Genomic DNA, 18,269 nt, shown 5'->3' with positions numbered 1-18,269 from the left:
GTGCTGGCTTCCCTCTCTCTCTGCCCGCTCCTTCTCCACCACTGCCCCCACCAGCTGGCCTCCCTCCCTCCTGTTCCCTCACTAGAGCCCCACCGTCTACTGCCTCAAGTGAGATGTCCTGGCTCCCCTGACCAAGGCGAGACACGGTTATGTGTCCAGTAGCAAGCCTGGCTGAGGCACGTCTGGGACAGTTCTGAGGAGTTTTATCGGAAACTGGAGGAGAACAGATGGTGACTGATAAAGGTCCTGCTCGCAGCCCGGTTTGGTGGGCCTGCTGCTTTCTGCAGGCTGGTCTGGAAACCCTGGCCTCCTGAACCTTTGCTTGTCAACACCCCCCTTTCAGGTAGAGGACTGAGGTGACCCAGGTGGAGAATACCTCCCTCCCTGCAGCCCCAGGACAAGTGGCAAGAGAAACGGACCAGAGCATATCTCAGGTGTCCCTCCCCCCAGCAAAGAGCCCTGGAGGCTGCTTATCTGTGCGAAGTGCCTTCTGTAGGGGCAGAGGGGACAGGGAGGGGTGATTGGGTGTTTGGGGCTACAGAGAAATGGAAGCTTGGAGGCACAGTCCAGATTGCGGGCCTCTAGGCTGGGAGAGAAAGGGTGTCTTTGGGAGCATGTTCACGCATACACACATCTGCAGGGGGGCTGAGAGGCAGGGAGCCCTATCCCAAGCTCTGTCAGTACCACACCCAGTGACAGAGACCTTCTGGGGAGGAGGCTGGCCAAAGAAAGGCATTAGTACGATGTCGTGAAGCGACTTGTGGGCTCTGACTGCACAGGGTCATACAGTCCAGCCCTACCAGCTCTGTGACTTGGACAAGCTACTTAGCATGGCTAAGCCTCTGTCCCCTCACCTGTAAGACAGGGAGATGACAAGAAGAGTTCCTAAGCAATGTGGGAGGGTTGTGAGGCAATGCTTATGAAGTGCTTAATGGGACGCCTGGCATTGCTAATTAACAGTAGCTGCTGCTATTACTGTGGTTGTTGTCGTTTCCTGACTCCAGGCTCCCTCCACCGCTGCCAGGGCTCCCCCAACGCGGGCCATCTCCCCACCCTCCCGGCGGCTCAAAGGGGAATACTCACCGAGCAGGCCTCTATTACCTGACTCACTGCGCACATACTGGTGACCCAAATTCTCCTGGACACTGCCAGAGAGGTTTGGCTGTGACAACTCCTTGTCCTTCCGCAGCCGAGAGAGGCCCCAGCGCAGGCGTCTTCGGCTTTCTGCAGGAGCTGTTAAGAACCAGGCCCATGAGCACCTGCCCAGCCGGTACGAGAGAACAGAGAACTTCTGGCCCCGACCCTAGCCTGTTCCCACACCAGCCTCTGCCCCTCGGCCTCGCGTCAGCCCAGCCCTGCCAGTTCCGTCCTCAGGGCCTCCAGAAACGCCTGAGCCTCTTTGCGGTGGGTGTCCCCCGCCCTCTCCTTCTCCCAGAGCGTCCCTCCAGCGCACCTGTCATCCCAGCCCCACACCCGCACTCTAAACACACTCGTTCACACATCCGCCCTCCACTCTCCCGCTGGGCCCCTCCTCACCTGAGGAGCCCGACGTGGCGCTGGCCTCGGAGCCCAGGGACTCCGCGGAAGGCGTGGTGGCGCCGGCCTGGGCGGCCAGCTGGTTGTGCGCGAGGCCCAGGCGCCGCAGACTCTCGCCCTCGGACGTGGCCCTGCGCAGCCGGCTGAACAGCGGCGTGCTACGGACCGACGAGCCCCCGGAGTCCTCGCTGCTGCCGCTGCGCTGCAAGCGGCTCGACAGCCGCTCCAGCGTGGAGCTGAGCCTCCTGCGCACCGCCGGTACCGGGGAGCCCCGCGCCGAGCTGCCGCCCTCTGAGCTCTCCCCATCCCCACCGCGGGCCTCCCAGGCCGGGTGGCGCTGCGCGGGTGGCGTCCGCCGCAGGCGCTGGGACAGCGACAGCGAGAGGCGGCGGACGAGGCCCGGCTCCCCGACCGCCCTGAGGTCCTGCACGGAGCGGGAGCGCTCAGGCCGTCGCACCAGCTCCAGCGGCGTTCCCGCTGGGCTGGGCCGGTACATGCCGTCCTCCTCCTCCGCGCCGCGGAAGAGGCCGCGCTCCTCAGAGCGCGAGCGGCTCAGCAGCCGCAGCCCCCGCGACAGGGGCGACTCACGGCTGCGCTTGAACTTGGCTTCGAACACGGCCTCCGACTCCAGGTTCTCGATGCTGCTGCTGAGACTGCTCCCTGGCCTGCGGGGCACCGTAGGGACCCGGGCTTTCTCGGCTGGCCCTGGCGGAGCCCCGGCCGAAGGCAGGCGCTTCTCGGAGGCTCCCGGAGGTGGGGAGGCCACCCTGGCGAACACAGCCGCGTGGGGCTTGGGCTTCGACGGCGATGCGACAGGGCCCTGCGGGGGGCCTTGCGCGTGGCCTGACAGCTGGAGCGACTGCATGATCTGGGCATAGGGTGTGAGGGGGGGCGCTAGGGTTTGCGGAGCTAGGGGGGGCTGTGTAGGCTTGGGGGCTGGTTCTGGCGTGGACTCTGGGGCCTTCTCTCGGGCAGGCTGGGGTGCCGAGGGCTGTGCAGCATCACTGGGTGTGGCGACAGGAGGTTCTGAAGCCTTAGGGGCACTGGGCCGCACCGGGCTAGGTAGCTGGGCCTCGCTGAGGGCGGACAAGGAGGGAGACTCCTGCAGCCTGCGGGCCCCCAGCCGGGCCACGGGGATCTCGAGGGGCGCCCCAGCTCGGCGGTGCCGGCCCCCGGGCTCCGCCTCAGCCTGCGAGAAGCTGCTGCTCTTCTGCAGGCCCCGGGTCTCGGGCGGGTGCTGGTGGTGGGGCGCTGCCTCGCTGGAGGCCGCCCGAGCCAGCCGGGGGTCCCGGGCACGGCCCCCCAGGCTCTCCAGCAGGGGGCCCCTTAGGCCGCTGACCTTGCCATCCTCAGGGCCGCCCCGCAGCAGCCGCTGACGCAGGGCCTGCAGCCTCTGGGCATACTCGCCCTCACCCAGGCCTCCTCGGGTCAGGCGGGTGGCCCCCGGGCTGGGGCTTCGGCGCTGCGGCAGCTCTACAGACGCTGCCTTGTGCAGGCCCCGGCCCGGCTCCCTCGGCCCGGCCCGGGGCAGGGCGCTCTCAGCCGAGCTGCCCCTCCGGAGCTCTCCCCGCCGGGGGCTGGGCTCCTGGCCTGGGGAGGGGAGGACCTGAGGGCTGGGGGCCTCCTGGTCCTGAGAAGGGGCCTTTCCTTGCTCCTGCCAGTCCATGGGGGTGGCGGCCCCAGCCTCTGGGGCGCCCAGGGCCTCATCCTCAGTGGGAATGTCAGTGAGGGACACCCGGGAGCCCGAGAACTCAGGCTGCAGTGGCCGGGGCACTGAGGGCAGCTCCTCCAGCTCTTCCTCTTCAGAATCGGAGGACGACGACAGCCCTCCACTAGGGGGTGGTCTTCTGGGTACGGCCACCCACACCCGCTCCGGGGGTGCCCGCAGCAGCTCAGGGATAGGGCGCAGCACCAGGTGGCACTTGTAGCTGATCTGGGAGCGCTGGAGACAGGGCACTAGAGTCAGACCTGAGGGACTCATGGGGCCAAACGGACCCGCTCAGGCCCACCTCATCCCCGGGGGAGAAGGCCTACGGCAGGCAGAAGTGGGGGCTGAGAGAATTAAAAGGTGGATCAAGACAGATGAGCAGAAGTGAAGGCACCTGACAGAAAAAGCAGGGTTAGAGAGAGGAGGCTGTAGAATGAGAAGATGAAGCCACAGAGCAGGTCCCAGGCAAACTCACCTGCCATCTCCGCCGGGAGAGGAACAGCTTTAAGTGATCCGTGCTCACCTCTGCGCCCCTTGCCTGTGCCTGTAAACCAAGAAAGAGGGCCTAAGAGAAAGTCCTCTGTCAACCCTAAGCTTCCAGGTTTGGCAATGGAGAGACAACGTCCACAGGAGGGGACAGTAGACAGAGCAGCGTCGAGTCTGGGCTCCTGGGGCTCCCTTTCCCAGGGGATCTGTCACAACACCTCCCACAGTCAAGGTTCCCACGTGTGGACGGAGAGGCAGGAAATCGGTGGCTCCCAGGCTTCAGAGCTTACGCCAGGGCTCAAGGCCCTGTCCTGGTACACTGGCTGCCCTGGGAGGCCCGTGCTCAGGCCCCCAGCTTGAACCCTGCTCCCCAGCTCACCATCTGTCTCCATGTAGAGACAGTGCCCCAGACATCTATCTGGAGCCCTGGGGGGCCAGACCTCAGATGCTTCCCTCAGCCACCTTTTCAGAGCTCATTTCTGATCTGAGCGACCAGGCTTGTACTCCAAGGACAGATACCAGAATGACCTCAGCCTTCTGTTCACCCAGCACAATGCTCCCTGGATGGTTTGTTCAGTCGCTCTTTCTGGGTCATTTGCTGAACCCCTCCCTCTGCCTGGCGCTGTGCCCTGCAGTGCTGGAATTTGAAGATGAGTGAGAACTCCGCCATAGGGAGTTCAAAACCAAGAGGACGGGCTTCCCTGGTGGCGCAGTGGTTGAGAGTCCGCCTGCCGAGGCAGGGGACACGGCTTCGTGCCCCGGTCCGGGAGGATCCCACATGCCGCAGAGCGGCTGGGCCCGTGAGCCATGGCCGCTGAGCCTGCGCGTCCGGAGCCTGTGCTCCGCAACGGGAGAGGCCACAACAGTGAGAGGCCCGCGTACTGCAAAAAACAAAACAAAACAAAAAAAAAGCCAAGAGGACAAGACAGCCAGGCCACCCACGAAGCACAGTGTGTGGGACCACGGCAGGACGGAGGCGAGCCACAGGAGTGAGGAGGACTGGGGCTGCTCTCGAGAGCCAGGGAGAACACTGCATCCCTAGGATGAGGGGTGGGGGTCCAGACCTGTGCCTTGGAGTCCATGATACCCCAAGCTGAGCCTCAGTTTCCTTATCAGCAAAAGGGGAGTGATCATACCTTCCTTTGTAGAGCTATTGTCAGGCTAACAGATCATATGTAAATAAAATGTATATCATGGTTACTGTACACACTAGGGACTCAATAAAATGGAGCTGTTAATAACGTTCTCACCCCTTCCACCTCTTCTATCACCATTTTGCAAGACAAGACTCACTTTAAACCAAGGATGTTCTAGGGTCTCCTCTGCGGTAGGCCTCCTGCGAAGGAAAGAGAATTAAGAAGGGATTTATCATTCATTCATTCATTCATTCAATAAATGTTTGGGAAAGCGGGGCCCCTAAGGAGTTGGGGGATTGACTGTCTATGGGCGGAGGCTTGGGCAGGAGTAGGGGCGGCGTGAGGGGACTCTGCACGGGGGAGGCTCCTCGGGCCTCGTACTCACAGCCGGTCCTGCACCAGCACTTTGATGAGGAAGCCCCGGGCCTCCCTGCTCAGGCTCAGGAACGTGGTCTCCTCGAAGGCCACGTTGTAGTTTCGGATGTTCATCAATGTTGTCCGATCGTTCTCCCCGACAAACGGAGAGATTCCCGTCAGGCTGCGGGGGTGGAGATGGCTGGAGTGAGAGGTGGGCCCCGGGGCTGAGATGAGACAAAGTGGGGTGCCACTGGGAGCACAGGGCCGGGGACAGGCGGAGGCTGGGTGAATCTGGGCAGAATCTTGCAGAGTTTTGCCTGTCCTGCCCCTACTCGATCCCCTGAATGGGCAAGGAGGCAGTACTGTCTTGAGACCTGGGCCACCGGGTCCTTATCCCAGGCCCGTGCTCTAGAGGACCTGTTCCAGCCCTCCTCCAGCCGCGGCCTGTCCCTGAGGTGAGGAGCCTGTGCCAAGGGGATATGCCCCCGGAGCCTGGGCCTTCCCTTCGCAGCCCACGCTCTGGACTAGTTCCCTGCCCAAATTGCACTGAGCCGGCACTGGCCTCCCAAGCACGCCACGTGTGCCCACCCCTTATGGAGGCGTGTGGTGGCGGACAGAGCTTGGATACTCAGTCTGGGTATCCACATTCATGCATGTGAGGCCCCTCCCAGTGCAGGAAGGAACCAGGGTGAGGAAGAGAAGAGGCAGGCTGCAGGCCCCCAACTTCTCTCTTGCCCCAGGCTCTGCAAACGTTAGGGGTGGGCCTGCTACGAGACTGTTAGGAGACGGGGTCCTGAGTGCAGAGGGGTCCTTACCAGAGGAAGGCGACGACACCCACGGGCCTGAGGGGAAAGGAGAGTGGATGGGTAAGAGGACAGCCCAGCTCCCACCGGAAGTGAGCAGTCCTCTTGCTACCACTGATCTACTGAGGAAAGGTCCTCCCTGTGAACACTGCCGTGGACAAATGGGCACCGGGCTGCCTCCTTGGGGAAGGACCCTGAACCCAGAGATCCCGACATGCCTGGAGGACTTAAGGGTCATGGCAGGGCCGGCCTAGGAAGCCCAGAGGAGTCTGGGGACCAAGAGACCGTGCCTACCTCACTGGGGGAGACAAGGTGGCTGTAGGTGTGGAGGCCCAGCACCCAGGACTGTGAGGGCTGAGGCCCTGAGTCAGCCCTAATGGATGAGGGGGAGGTAATGATGTGGGCAAGAGACCCCCATGAGCAATGCCACCAGCCAACTGTCACAGTAGGCATCCGGGCTTAGTAAAGCTCCTCTGTGCCACTGAGCGAGCCCTCAGCATGGCACTGAGGGAAGCTGCCCTGGCCCGTCCCAGCAGCCCAGTATGCCAACGTTACCAGATGTCAGTGACCCCAGAGACAGGGGTCTGGTTGACAACCTCGGGTGCCACGAACTCGGGTGTGCCATACTGGCAGTACTGGGGCTCTCCCGGAGTCAGCTTCTGAGCGTTCCCGAAGTCACAGATCCTCACCTGCTCTTCACCCTCAACACCATCCCATACCAGCAGGTTCTCAGGCTGCAGGACACAAGGCAAGACATGGGAGCCGAGTGCAGCGGGGAGGACACCCCAGTGCCTGGCTCCCACAGGTGCTGCCTGCGCCCCACCCCACACCTTCATCTCACCTTGACATCCAGGTGCAGCACATGGTTCTTGTGCAAGTAGCATATTCCCTCTAGCACCTGCCGCATGTAGGCCCGGATCTGTGGAAACAGGAGGCCCAGAGTCCGGGGGGGGCCGGGGTATTATGTTTGATCACCACCAGGCTTGTAGCAAGAAGCCAGGCCATGCTTGGGAAGTGGCCTTCAGGTGGCTGGTGGAGGGGGCTGAAACACAGGTTTGGGGTTACTGAGATTCAGGGCTTCCATATACAGCTGCAGAAGTTGGGCACAGCACCATTATCGGAGGGCGCCATTTGCATGATAATAAAAAGAATTGTGCAGTGCACAACTTGTACTGCCCTACATGGCAGGAGAGCATTGAGACTGAACAGAGTCTACATGGGGCTCCTTCTGGGGTAAGGCTTGAGGAGCCTTTATGTGAGGAATACTGGGAAACAACAGAGTTGGGGGCCAGGGTGGGCGCCGAAATTTTCAGAAGACAATTTAAGTCCCAGCGTGGGGGTCTGCTCTGATGGGGGAAGGGGGCTTTGCTGCCTACCTAACAGTGCTCTCCACACCACCCCTGGCCTATTCGTGGGCACAGATGGCATGCCCAGGACGCACCCCTCGGGTCTCAGAGCTCAGGTGGGTGAACACTGGTGCCCAACCTGGCCCCTACCACCCACTGCCCTCACCTCAGACTCACACACGGTGGGTTTCCGGGCCATTCGCTCCAGCAGCTCCTCTGTGCAGCTATGTCCTGGATCAAGGAGAACAGTGACCAGTGCCAACTGCTGGGCCTGCCTTAGGCAGTGCCCTCCACCCCCAGAGCTCAAGTTGGGTCCCAGCTCAGCACAGGGTCCTCCTTCCCCGAAAAGCACATCTGCTACCAGTGAGCAACCGCACCTTCCCTCTTCCCCTTGTCATCTGGGTGCTTAGATGGGACAACCCTGCTTGAACTCTCACTTGCTGTGGGATCTCAGGCAAGTCACCTAACCTTTCTGAGCCTAGGTTCCCTCCGGTGTCAAATAGGGGTAAGACTCCTCTCACCCGCCTTGTGAAGTATCTATAAGGATCAAGTTAGAGCAGCATTTTGTTGACTGTGGATGGAACTCCTCGACTCTATTTGAGAATGACCCAGAAGGCCCACGACACATAATCATTTGTCATTTTACTGAGGTTTGGGTTCGAACAGTACAGACTGGGAGGCTAGCATGTAGGACACGGTCACCCTGCAGGTGGCAGTGACAAGCCAACCATCCAGCATCCTTACCTCAGTGTGACTTTGTTTAACCATAGCTCTTATGAAAGGATAAAATCCATTCTTTATGAGAAGAGCCTCTCAAATAAAGCCAAGCATTAATGGGGTCACTGCAAATGTTCAGATATACTGTACTGCATTTCATGATAAAAATCACGCACCTTTTGCCACCTGTGTGACCTCGGGTGAGTTACTTAACTTCTCTATACCTTAGTTTCACCAACTATAAAATGAGGATAATAAAATTCCAAGAGATAAGCATACGTGATGATTAAATAGATTAATATCTGTAAAACTCCGAGAACACTGCCAGGCACATATCAAGCGCTATGTAAATTTAAGCTAAAAAATGTTTTTCACACAAGTCTCCAGACTCCACTCTGTGAAGTATTTATAAGATGTCTTCAGAACTCCCAGCTGTCAATGTGACCATTTTGTAAAGTGTGAAACGTGTTGCTAATTGGCTGTTACAAGGACCAGTCATTCAGGCCATGTGTCCCCCACCCACCCAGCCTGTCCCAGGATACAGCTCGGTGACAATGACCAGTCCCCGGCGCCTCTCGAAGGCCTCATGGAAGTAGAGGATGCAGTCATGCTGGAGCCGGGCCAGCAGCCGGGCCTCTCGCCACGCCGATGCCTTTGGCTTGGCCTGACTGGGGATGAACTTGGCTGCAAACTCCAGGCCGGAGCTTCGCTCCACTACACGCCGCAGGTAGGAGAAGGCACCCCTGGGTGAGGACATGGGGAGAGGACAGGGCTCAGGCAGTTGCTGAGCCTTAGGCCCAGCCTCCCCTGGGCCCCGGACACCACACCCCCTCCTAGCCCCACACCTGCCGATCTCCTGGTGGATGTCATAGAAGTCGCTGAGTCTCCTTCCTCGCCGCTCCTCGTCTTCCCTGACCCCCTCCACCTCCATAGCTGTCTGAGCTGAGGAGAGATGCCTGGTGTTAGGTGGAGAGGGCAAGAAGGAACGAGGGCAGAGACTGGGACAGGGAGGGCAGGTGGAAGACACGGAAGGAAGAGAAGCGAGAATGCTGGCGCCCGAGGCAGCGCTGCTGGGGCTGGAGCAGGTGGTGGTCTGGAGTGAAGGGCCGGGTGAGTGATTCCTGGTGGGAGAGCGCTCACATGGGATTCCTGGGTGAGCCCTTGGCCTTACTCCTCTTGAACTCCAGCCCACCTGAGTGCACAGCCAACTCTGCTTTGCAGGAGACTTCGCCAGCCAGGTTGCAGGCCGTGCAGGTGTAGACGCCTCCGTCCTGGGACCCCGCACTGAGCACCACCAGGGAGCACTCATTCTCCTCGTACACGAAGCTCACGTGATTGCTCTCCGTCAGCAGCGCCTCGTCCTGCAGAGGTGGCCGTCACCTCCAGTCCAGGCCTGGCCTCCCCTCCGCCTGGGACCGGCTTTACCTCCACGCCAGAGACCCAGTCTCACCCCTACCTTAGGGCCCACCATTGTCTCCGCCCTAGGGGCCTTGCTCAGACCCAGGATCAGCTCCACCCTTATTTCCCAGCGTCACCAGCACCTCTGGGTCCCACTTCCTCCTCCTTATCACACCTCTGGCAACTGCTCTGTTCTCTGTCCAGGCTCCCCTGACCCCTCCCACGCCCCCAGGAAATCATTCCTCCCTTCCCCCTAGGCTCCTGGCCAGCCCCAGCTCGGACTCCATGGACGCCTTCGTCAGCCTCTGACCTTGTACCACATGATGTCCGGCAGTGGCTTCCCCTCAACCACCACGGCAAAGCGAGCGGTTTCTCCAGCTCCCACCTCAACGTCCTCCATGATGGACTCAAACCGAGGGGCCTCTGACAGGGGTGAGGGTGGGGGAGGGAGGGGAGAGAATATGGGGGTCACGGGGCCTGCCTCTCTAAGCCCTCCCTCAGCAACTGGCTCAGGGGGAACACCAGACCCCCCCCGCCCCCTCCCAGAGCCCCAGCAGCCCACCCTGGGGCTCTCAAACTCCACCCCCAGCAACATGAGTTCCTGGCCTGGACCAAACGCTGTCCCTGCAAATCCAAACGTGATGTTCTCCAAATGCCAGAAAACCCAAGCCGGGGGCGCAGGCTTGCTTTGTTTGGCTCTCAGTATTCATTTGCCAGCTTTGAAATTAGGAGATTTTCACACACAAAAGAAATCTGGACTTCCTGCCTCTCTTGGAAAATCAGGACTGGCTGTCCTGAGCTGCTTCCCTCACTGCATTAATGGGCTGGCGAGGAGTGGCCGACACTGCCCCCTGTGGGTGGTGGCCCTTCAGCACAGTCCTACCATGGGCTTCTGGAACTCTAACCGTCCTGGGCCCTGCAGGTGGCTCAGTCTATGACCCTGAATCAAGTTCATGGAGGGCATTGCCTCTATCTTGAAGTTTTCTCTCTGAATCTTATTTAAATATTTAAGGGGCCTTCAACCATCTGGGAGATGGCAAGATGAATCCACGGGTACCGATTCTCAGTTTAGTTCTCCCACATGTGACTGACTTTATTCTCTGCACATATCATGCGGTTGTGTTATTTCCTGGTAAAGCGGCTTCTAATTCTCATGATGGAATTAAATACATATTCCAATGTGCTTGTGCTTTTCAAAGAAGCCTATGACTTCCTGGTGCCCTCCCCCTCCTCTGAGAATGTTTGAGGATCTGGGCTTTAAAGGGAGTGGGAGAGAGAGGCCCTGAGGGAAAAGCAGGGGTGCTGGGCAAGGAGCACAACCCAGCCACAGGCACACAGCTCAGCCTTTATACAGATAAAGGGGGAGGTCATCCTGGGGAAGATGCGTCAGCGTCAGCGGAGCAGGTGTCGGGGGAAGAGGCCATTCCACCCACCTGGGGGGTAGGGGGTGGGGCACAGCAGGAGGGGGTGTGGCTCCAAGCCCCAGGCCTGCTCTAGCCCTGGCCAGCTGGGACTCGGTCTCCCTCAGTCACTGTCCCAGCCAGGCTGGCTGCAGGGCTCTCAGGGTCCAGAGCCTCCCCAAACCCCAAGGCTCCTCCTATATCTGGGAAGAAAGATGAGTCCTGCAGATGGTACTGTCAAGGAGCAAAGCAGTTGGGAATTCCCTCATGGTCCAGTGGTTAGCCCCGGGCTTCCACTGCATGGAGGGGCAGGACGGGGCGCCCAGGTTCAATCCCTGGTTGGGGAACTAAGATCCCTCAAGCCACGTAGTGCACCAACAAAACAACACACACACACACACACACACACACACACACACACACACACAACCAAGGACCAAAGTGGCGGTTGAGTAGGAAGTGCCGGGATGAGGTGGGGGGAAGCTGGGCAAAGGGGGAAGACACATAAAAGGGAAACCAGTACCCCATCTACCGCGGGGCCGGTAGCGTCCCCGTGTCTCCTCCTCACACACCCTACTGCCACCGCTCTCCTACTTTAAGGCTGCCTGCTCTGCCCTCTAGGAATCTGGTTCCTGGTCTGCTGGGAGTGGGGATGGGGGCAGTGACAGAGGTCAGTCTATGAAGGTCAAAGGATCAGAAGGCTTCAAGTGAACTTCAACAACTTTTTTTAAAGCACTAGAATGTGTACATTTACCCCATGATGAGATGGCCTGTGCTAACTAAAATGACACTTTCTTTGCAGTTGGTTGGAATCTTATCTACTCAGCAGGTAACACTGTTTAGCTCACGCTGATCTGACATTCGGAGTGGCAGTTACATATGTCTAGAGATAATTAACAAACCGGAAAACAAGACAATTACTACTTCATGCATGTTACAGTCTGAGAGACTACATCTCGAAAGGAGAAATTATAAAAAGGGTCCTCACTGCAAAGGTTGGAAGGCCTTGTCAAACAGGCTTCTGTGAAAGGGCAGCAGCCAGGATCCCCAGAGCTGGGAGTCTGGGGATAAGATGCTTCACTTGGGCCTTTTTCTTTTCTAAATTGACTTGGTCTCCCACCTCCTCCCAGTTTGTTTCATTTGAAGTACTATTTCCCGTTGTGTTTAACACAAGATCTAAGAACACTGTCTGGCTTTGGGGTAGGGCATCCAGGCTTGAATCCCAGCTCCTGACTTAGGTTGTGTGACCTTGGGCCTGTTACTTAGTACACTCTCTGGGCCTCAGTTTCCCCATCTGTAAAATAGCGATAATAACTGACTCCATCTCACAGGGTTGATGTAAATATTAAATGAGGTGATACACGTAATGTACTTAGCACTGAGCCTGGCACATACTAGGTGCTCAATAAGTATCTTATTAGTACTGCTATGGTTACTAGTACTGCTATTATTATGGCCATTAGATGGACAGGCCTGAGAGGGGAGACCTAGGATTGGCAGGTGGGTGTGTTCACCTGGGGCTGTGAGGAGAGGGCTTGGGCCTCAGAGGGAGGAGAGGGAAGGAGGCGGCTGTCACCTACCTGCCAGCTCCAGTGTGACCGAGCAGGCCTGTGTGCCATGGCGGTTGTGAGCAGTGCAAGTGAGGGCCCCCACGTCCCGGCGGCCCACCCGGCAGATCCGAAGACAGTACTGGTCATCATCTGGCTGGCTCAGCTCATACACACCCGCCCGGGCCTCTAGGAGGGCCCCTCGGCAGCTAAGGGACACAGCACAGGGAGGTCACCCAAGATCCAGCCCCAGGGAGGTCGGCCTGGCCAGCTGGAGCGGGACTGCCTCACGTGAGGAGTAGGGCATGCCAGGTGGGCCCCACCTCCTCCAGACGACCTGGGCCTCCACGTGGTTCAAGGTGACGGTGACACTGGCAGGCTGTCCCTCCACCACGCACACGACGTCTGGCTTGTCCAGCACGGCGGGCGCCTCCTCCAGGGGCGGGCCTGGGAGCAGAAGGGCTGGCTCTATGCTGGGCTTGACACCAGATCCTCAGCACCCACTGCTCCTTGAACCCTCCCAATCGCCATGCGAGCTCCATTTTTACAGACGAGGAAGCCGAGGTTCAGAGAGGTTTAGCGACTTGTCTAGGGAACTCAGCCAGAAACAAGGAGCAGAGCTGGGACTGGACACCAGAGCCTCAGCCTTGCCCACTGCGTGTGCTCCTTTTAAGAGTAAGAAGGAAGCACTCTGACAGGTAGGGGTCGCGCCCAGCCACGCCAATCCCGCCCTAGTTGTCACGTCCACACCGGCCCTGGAGCCTCCTCCATGGACACCCAGTTCCCTGGCCCGGCAGCTCTCGCCCCCGCCCCACAGAACACCAGGCTCACCGCGGTCCAGCAGCTGCACGGGCTCAGAGGGGGGCGAGGGCTTGCTGCTGCTCTTGATGGTGGTGCTGAGGACCCGGAAGACGTGCTGGACCCCCTTACGCAGCCCGGTGGCCGCCCACCCAGGCTGCCGCAGGCCCGTGACCAGCGCTGTCCAGTGATCTGAGCCCAGCACCTGGTGCTGCACAGTGTAGGTCAGGGCGTCCGGGTCTGGTGGGGAGGCAGCTGCTAGAGGCGGGCCTTGCTGGGGTGCCCCCCGCCCCCGTTCAGCTGGCTCGGGACTCAGGGATTCATCATCCGTCTGCTCTGAGGACCTGCCTCAGTTTCTCCTGTCGCTTCTGCCCGTCCCCTATCTGCTCCTGCCCAGCCACAGGCCTGGCCAGGCTCAGAGTCCACGAGGTGTCGGGCATGGGATCTAGTTACAGGCATGGAGGGACCTTGACTTAGTCCCGATGCCTTAATGCTACCTGAGGTAGGGAGACTGAGGCAGAGCAGTAGGGGATCGTGCACAGAGAAGGAGAGGCGTTCCCCAGGACCACGACCCAAGCACCCAGTCCCTCTGAGAAGAGAAGAGCACGTGGCAGCCCCCCTTTCTCTCCTCTCCTGACCCAGAGCCAGGGCTCTGTCCGCTGTGGGGAGGAGGCCCGCACCCGTAGGCCCCCTGGGCCTTGCCCTCCTCTCCTGGTGCCCTCAGGGGCCCCGCCCCCACCCATAGCCCTGTGTGGCTGGGACCCACCGATGGCCACGTCGAGACTCCTGGGGGCGTTCCATGCGAGTGTGATCATCTTTCCGGTCACAGCCACTACCTGTGGGGCGCCATCTGGGGGGCCTGGAACCACATCTGAAAGCGACAGGTCCACCGTCCGCTGGGTCCTTTTGGGCTCAATGGCCCCGCAGGATCACCAGGCCTCCAGGCCGTGGGCTGGGGGCCGGGGGCAAAGCCACGGGGGCAGAGGCAAGGCCAGCCGGCTTCCCCGGGGGACCGAGGGGGAGGGAGCTGGTGTGGAGGCCCTGCCCTCACCCAGGCCCCTGGGTGGGCCAGAGGCTAGGCTGTGCACACAGCTGACCGGGAGGGTACCTGCCTCACCTCACCTGTGACGTAGAGGTGGGCATAGCAGGCCGCTTTGCCCAGTTTGTTGGCAATGACGCTCTTGTAGACGCCAGCGTGCTGAGGTCCCACAGTAGGGAACACCAAGCGATGGACATCCCGGTCTGTGGGCGGGGTGGGACAGTGATACTGTGTCTGAGCTAGGAGGGTACTTTGGAGGGTGGGCCCATGCCCCCCAGGCCAGGCCCTTCACTCCCACCCGCTACAGGTGGAAGGGAAGGGTGGGGCAGACACAAGAAGGGTGTCCGTCATGCAGCACACTCTAGGCCCAGGCTACCAAGTGCACACCTGCAGCCCTGCTCCTCTTGCCCGTCCCCCCAGCACTACAGGCCCAGCCACTTCTCATCCTCCTCCCACGCCAGTTCACTTTCTGTGGGTTCCTGCCCTGGAGAGCCCCCTCTTCTCCTTCCTCACAGCCACTGCCGGTCCCATCTCCAGCTCAGAGCCCATGAAAGCCTCCACGCGTGAGGTCCACACCCCACCAGCAGCATCGCATGTGATCTCTCGATCTGGGGAGCTTAATGGCACCTACTGCTAACCAGGTGGCCTCCAAAGCCCTCAGCCCAAACTCCCGTCTGGCCTCCTCCTGCTGTTCCTACACGTCCTGACCCTGACCCACCATCAGGTCCCTGAACAAGCCACATGAGTTCTTTCTCCAGGCCTTTGCTCACAAAATTCCTCCCTTCTAGACAGCTCTCCTCTTACCTAAGGCCTCTTTCTCCTTCAAGATGCAGTTCAAGTGAGTGTCAGCCCTGGGAACTCCTCCCCACACCCCTGGTCCCCTCTGCACCTCCACCTCTGACTCCCTCCCCGGGACCTCCAGCGCCCAGCCCACGGTGCTTTGGGTGGTCCTTCCTCTTTTCTTGCCCACATCACGCCTCCTGTAAGCTCCTTAATGACAGAGCTTGTATGTCCTGCCAGGCCCAGAACTGGATGCCTTGCATGCAGTAAGTGCAAATACATTAGATTATAAATTACGGTAAGAGTTGTTTGCATTGTACCCAGCCCACGCCAGATACTTGACATACATTTTTTCTCCATAATCCTTTCAGTAGCCCTGCAAAAGTATCCTCATTTTACCAGTGAGGTCAGAGACATTAACGAACTTGTCCCAAGGTCACACGGCTAATAAATGATGAAGCCATGGCTTGAACCTGGTTCCCTCTGATTCCAGAGCCCTCTCCCTACACCGTGCTTCCTGAATGATGGTCAGGAGGCCATCCTTGGCGGGACGTGAAGGGGAAGAGATCTGCACTGTCCTCTTTCCTTGACGTCAGGGCCATCCCCAAACACCCCTCCCTTCTCTTAGCGGTTATCTCTGCACGGAACACCCACCCATTCATTCATCTCTGCTGACACTATTTATAAAGGAAGAGAAGCCCAGGGCTGCCACTGACCCCAGATACAGACAGGAGCAGAGGCGCCGGCTCAGATCCTGAGAAAGACACCCACCGGGGGCCTCAGAGCAGATTGAGAGATAGGAAGCCTGTGGGCTGAGCAAAGACAGTGGCAGAGGGGGCCAAGGGGAGGGGCAGAGCCGCAGTGGTGACACTGGAGATGGGAGGGGAGAGTGGGGCACGGGTGACAGGGGACATCCTGGTTAGGAAGTCAGACGGTATTTGTCTCCCTTTGGGTAAACCCCCGTCCCTCTGTAAGCCTCACTATCCCCATCTGTAAACAGGGGTCATAGTACCTGCCTTACAGGCCCGTGGTGAGGGGGGTGAGATCATCACGTCAGGCCTTTAGCGCTCGGGGCCTGGCACTCAGGAAGCGCTTAAGAGAGGGGAGTTTTGTCACGCGGCAGCCATGAGAGGAGCCCGCCACGGGTCGTGGGGTGGCACTGTCTGACGAGGCATAGGTAGACTTTCTCACACGAGACTCAGACTCCTTCAAGGATGGAACTGAGATACACCGTGAGAAAGTATTTTTCCCTGCTCTATCTTCTTTATTTACTACTGAACAACCCTGGACCAAGCATCCTTTTGATGCCAGACGCGACCCACATCAGGCTTTTCACTGGAATTCCTCAAGGGGGGCGTGTGCAGCATCACTTTATCGACACGGATGACGACGGTGGCAACAGTAACAGCAGTAACACTAAGATTTAACACTCACCGGCCCCTCGCTATTTGCCAGGCCCTGCTCTAAGCGCTTCTGTGTATAAACTGTTTCAGTTCTCCCAACGAGCCTACCACAGATGAGGAAACCGAGGCCTGAAGGGGTTCTGTAACTTGCCCACGGTCAGCAGCAGGCTGGACTGTCAGTCCAGTAAGTGCTAACAGCACACCGAGGCCCAGAGTGGTGAGCCAGCAGATGGGCGCCATGTGGGCTCAAGGAAGGAGGCAGTGACCCCATAGCCTCTCTGGGCTCCCCTCTCCCAGACGCCCCATCCCTGACCAGGTGAGGAAAGGAAGGCCCGAGGGTGGGGAGGGGGAGCGGGCACTGCAAGCAAAGATGGTGCTGGAGGGGACACCCGCAGGGTCCCTTCCCGGACACCTACACTGGGTCATGCGCCGGTCATCGCTGCTCTGGATGCGGTGGCCATTGTGGAACCAGCTGATGGTGGGGTAGGGCAGGCCGGTCACCTGGCACTCCAGCATGGCTTCCTTGGCCAGTCCCACGTCCAGGTCCTGCAGCGGCCGCAAGAAGTCGGGCATGGACAGCCGCTCCAGCTCGCCCTGCTCCGGCTCCTCAGGGATGGACGGCATCTTCTCCAGCTTCGAGCTGTAAGAACCACACAACTGCCCGGAGGCCCGGAGCCGCGCCTCCCACCACAGGGCCGGGGCCCCACAGAGGCAGCCCTGGCAGCACCGGGGGCCCCGGGCGGTACCTAGGGCCAGTGGCAGCCGTCCGAGGCTCCTCCACGTAGAGCTGGGCTGAGCAGTGGGCCTGGCCGTGGGCGTTGGTGGCACTGACCTCGTAGAGCCCCTCGTCCTCACTGCCCACGTGGGCGATGTGCAGCGAGTGCAGACCTCCTTCCTGCCGAAGTCGCAAGTTCTCGCTTTCCTCCACAGGGTGGCCTGGGAGGGAGGGGCGGGCATGCAGAGCTGCCTCAGCCAGGGGCCCTCCCCTCTGGCCCTGGGGGTCCCCCAACATCTGCAGGGCGGAGGGCCATACCAAACTGAGTCCAGGTAACAGAGGGGGGCGGGCTGCCGCTGATCTTGCAGTCGAAGCGGGCTGCGCGTCCCTCCAGCACCTCTACATCCTCCAGCAGCCACGTGAACAGGGGCGCCAGCGAGGGCCGCACTGTCAGCCGGGCGCTGCAGGTCAGCTCATCTGGTGAGGAGGGGTCAGCGCTGGGGCAGGGAAGCCCACAGAGCCCCAGGCACCCCGACCCGTGGGTCCTGACCTCGTGCTGGGCAGGAAAAAGGAGCTGGGCCAGAACCTGGAGCCTGGGAAGAGCCCAGCGAGGTCCCAGGGCACCCGAGTGAGGCAACGGTTAAGATCTAAAGAGCGGACCATCTCAGGAGGCTGGCAGTCAGCAAGGGTGGGCGGCAGGCTGCCACGGTGGCTGGGGATACGGCAGGAGTCCAGGGCCTGGCCTGGCTCTTCCCCCCTCACCTCATCCTGCCCACCCAGGATGAATCTCAGCACAGCTCTAGGAGAAGGGTCTAGAAGCCGAGCCCACTCCCTCCCCCACACCCCTCTCCCCTACCCTTGGAACTCTCCTCTGTCCATGGGTCATGCCCACACTCCCTCACCCGCACCCCAGACCCAGAGCAAATGCCCCTGTACCCCACTCTACCACCCCACACAGAATCTTCTGGGGGAAATAAGAGCCCCTTACGCTGACCTGATCCTTTCCTGCTTACAAAGCCCCTCTAGTGTCACCTTAGGTGCTCAACACCACAACCAGATGAGGCGTTATCTCAGCTCTTCAAATGAGGACGAGGACCAGG

General features: G+C 59.9%; 1 protein-coding gene across 1 annotated transcript in view; it reads right to left on the bottom strand.

The window, feature by feature from the left end:
* Positions 1–18,269, bottom strand: part of SPEG (striated muscle enriched protein kinase) — a 55,400-nt gene that overhangs the window by 6,298 nt on the left and 30,833 nt on the right. Inside the window, exons 11-31 of the mRNA XM_065880341.1 lie at positions 17,488–17,646; positions 17,201–17,390; positions 16,871–17,094; positions 14,355–14,474; positions 13,999–14,103; positions 13,266–13,472; positions 12,758–12,881; positions 12,468–12,643; positions 9,798–9,910; positions 9,282–9,450; positions 8,935–9,031; positions 8,632–8,832; positions 7,539–7,596; positions 6,868–6,945; positions 6,582–6,760; positions 6,039–6,065; positions 5,252–5,404; positions 5,024–5,066; positions 3,720–3,788; positions 1,537–3,478; positions 1,102–1,233 (exon numbers count right to left, since the gene is read on the bottom strand). Coding sequence (XP_065736413.1) covers positions 1,102–1,233; positions 1,537–3,478; positions 3,720–3,788; positions 5,024–5,066; positions 5,252–5,404; positions 6,039–6,065; positions 6,582–6,760; positions 6,868–6,945; positions 7,539–7,596; positions 8,632–8,832; positions 8,935–9,031; positions 9,282–9,450; positions 9,798–9,910; positions 12,468–12,643; positions 12,758–12,881; positions 13,266–13,472; positions 13,999–14,103; positions 14,355–14,474; positions 16,871–17,094; positions 17,201–17,390; positions 17,488–17,646 — 4,566 coding nt within the window. The remainder of the gene's footprint in view (positions 1–1,101; positions 1,234–1,536; positions 3,479–3,719; positions 3,789–5,023; positions 5,067–5,251; positions 5,405–6,038; positions 6,066–6,581; positions 6,761–6,867; positions 6,946–7,538; positions 7,597–8,631; positions 8,833–8,934; positions 9,032–9,281; positions 9,451–9,797; positions 9,911–12,467; positions 12,644–12,757; positions 12,882–13,265; positions 13,473–13,998; positions 14,104–14,354; positions 14,475–16,870; positions 17,095–17,200; positions 17,391–17,487; positions 17,647–18,269) is intronic.

This window comes from Phocoena phocoena, chromosome 7 (genome assembly GCF_963924675.1).
Source record: "Phocoena phocoena chromosome 7, mPhoPho1.1, whole genome shotgun sequence".
NCBI lineage: Eukaryota > Metazoa > Chordata > Mammalia > Artiodactyla > Phocoenidae > Phocoena > Phocoena phocoena.
The sequence above is the reverse complement of the archived record's forward strand: the minus strand, read 5'-3'. Positions and strand labels throughout refer to the sequence as shown.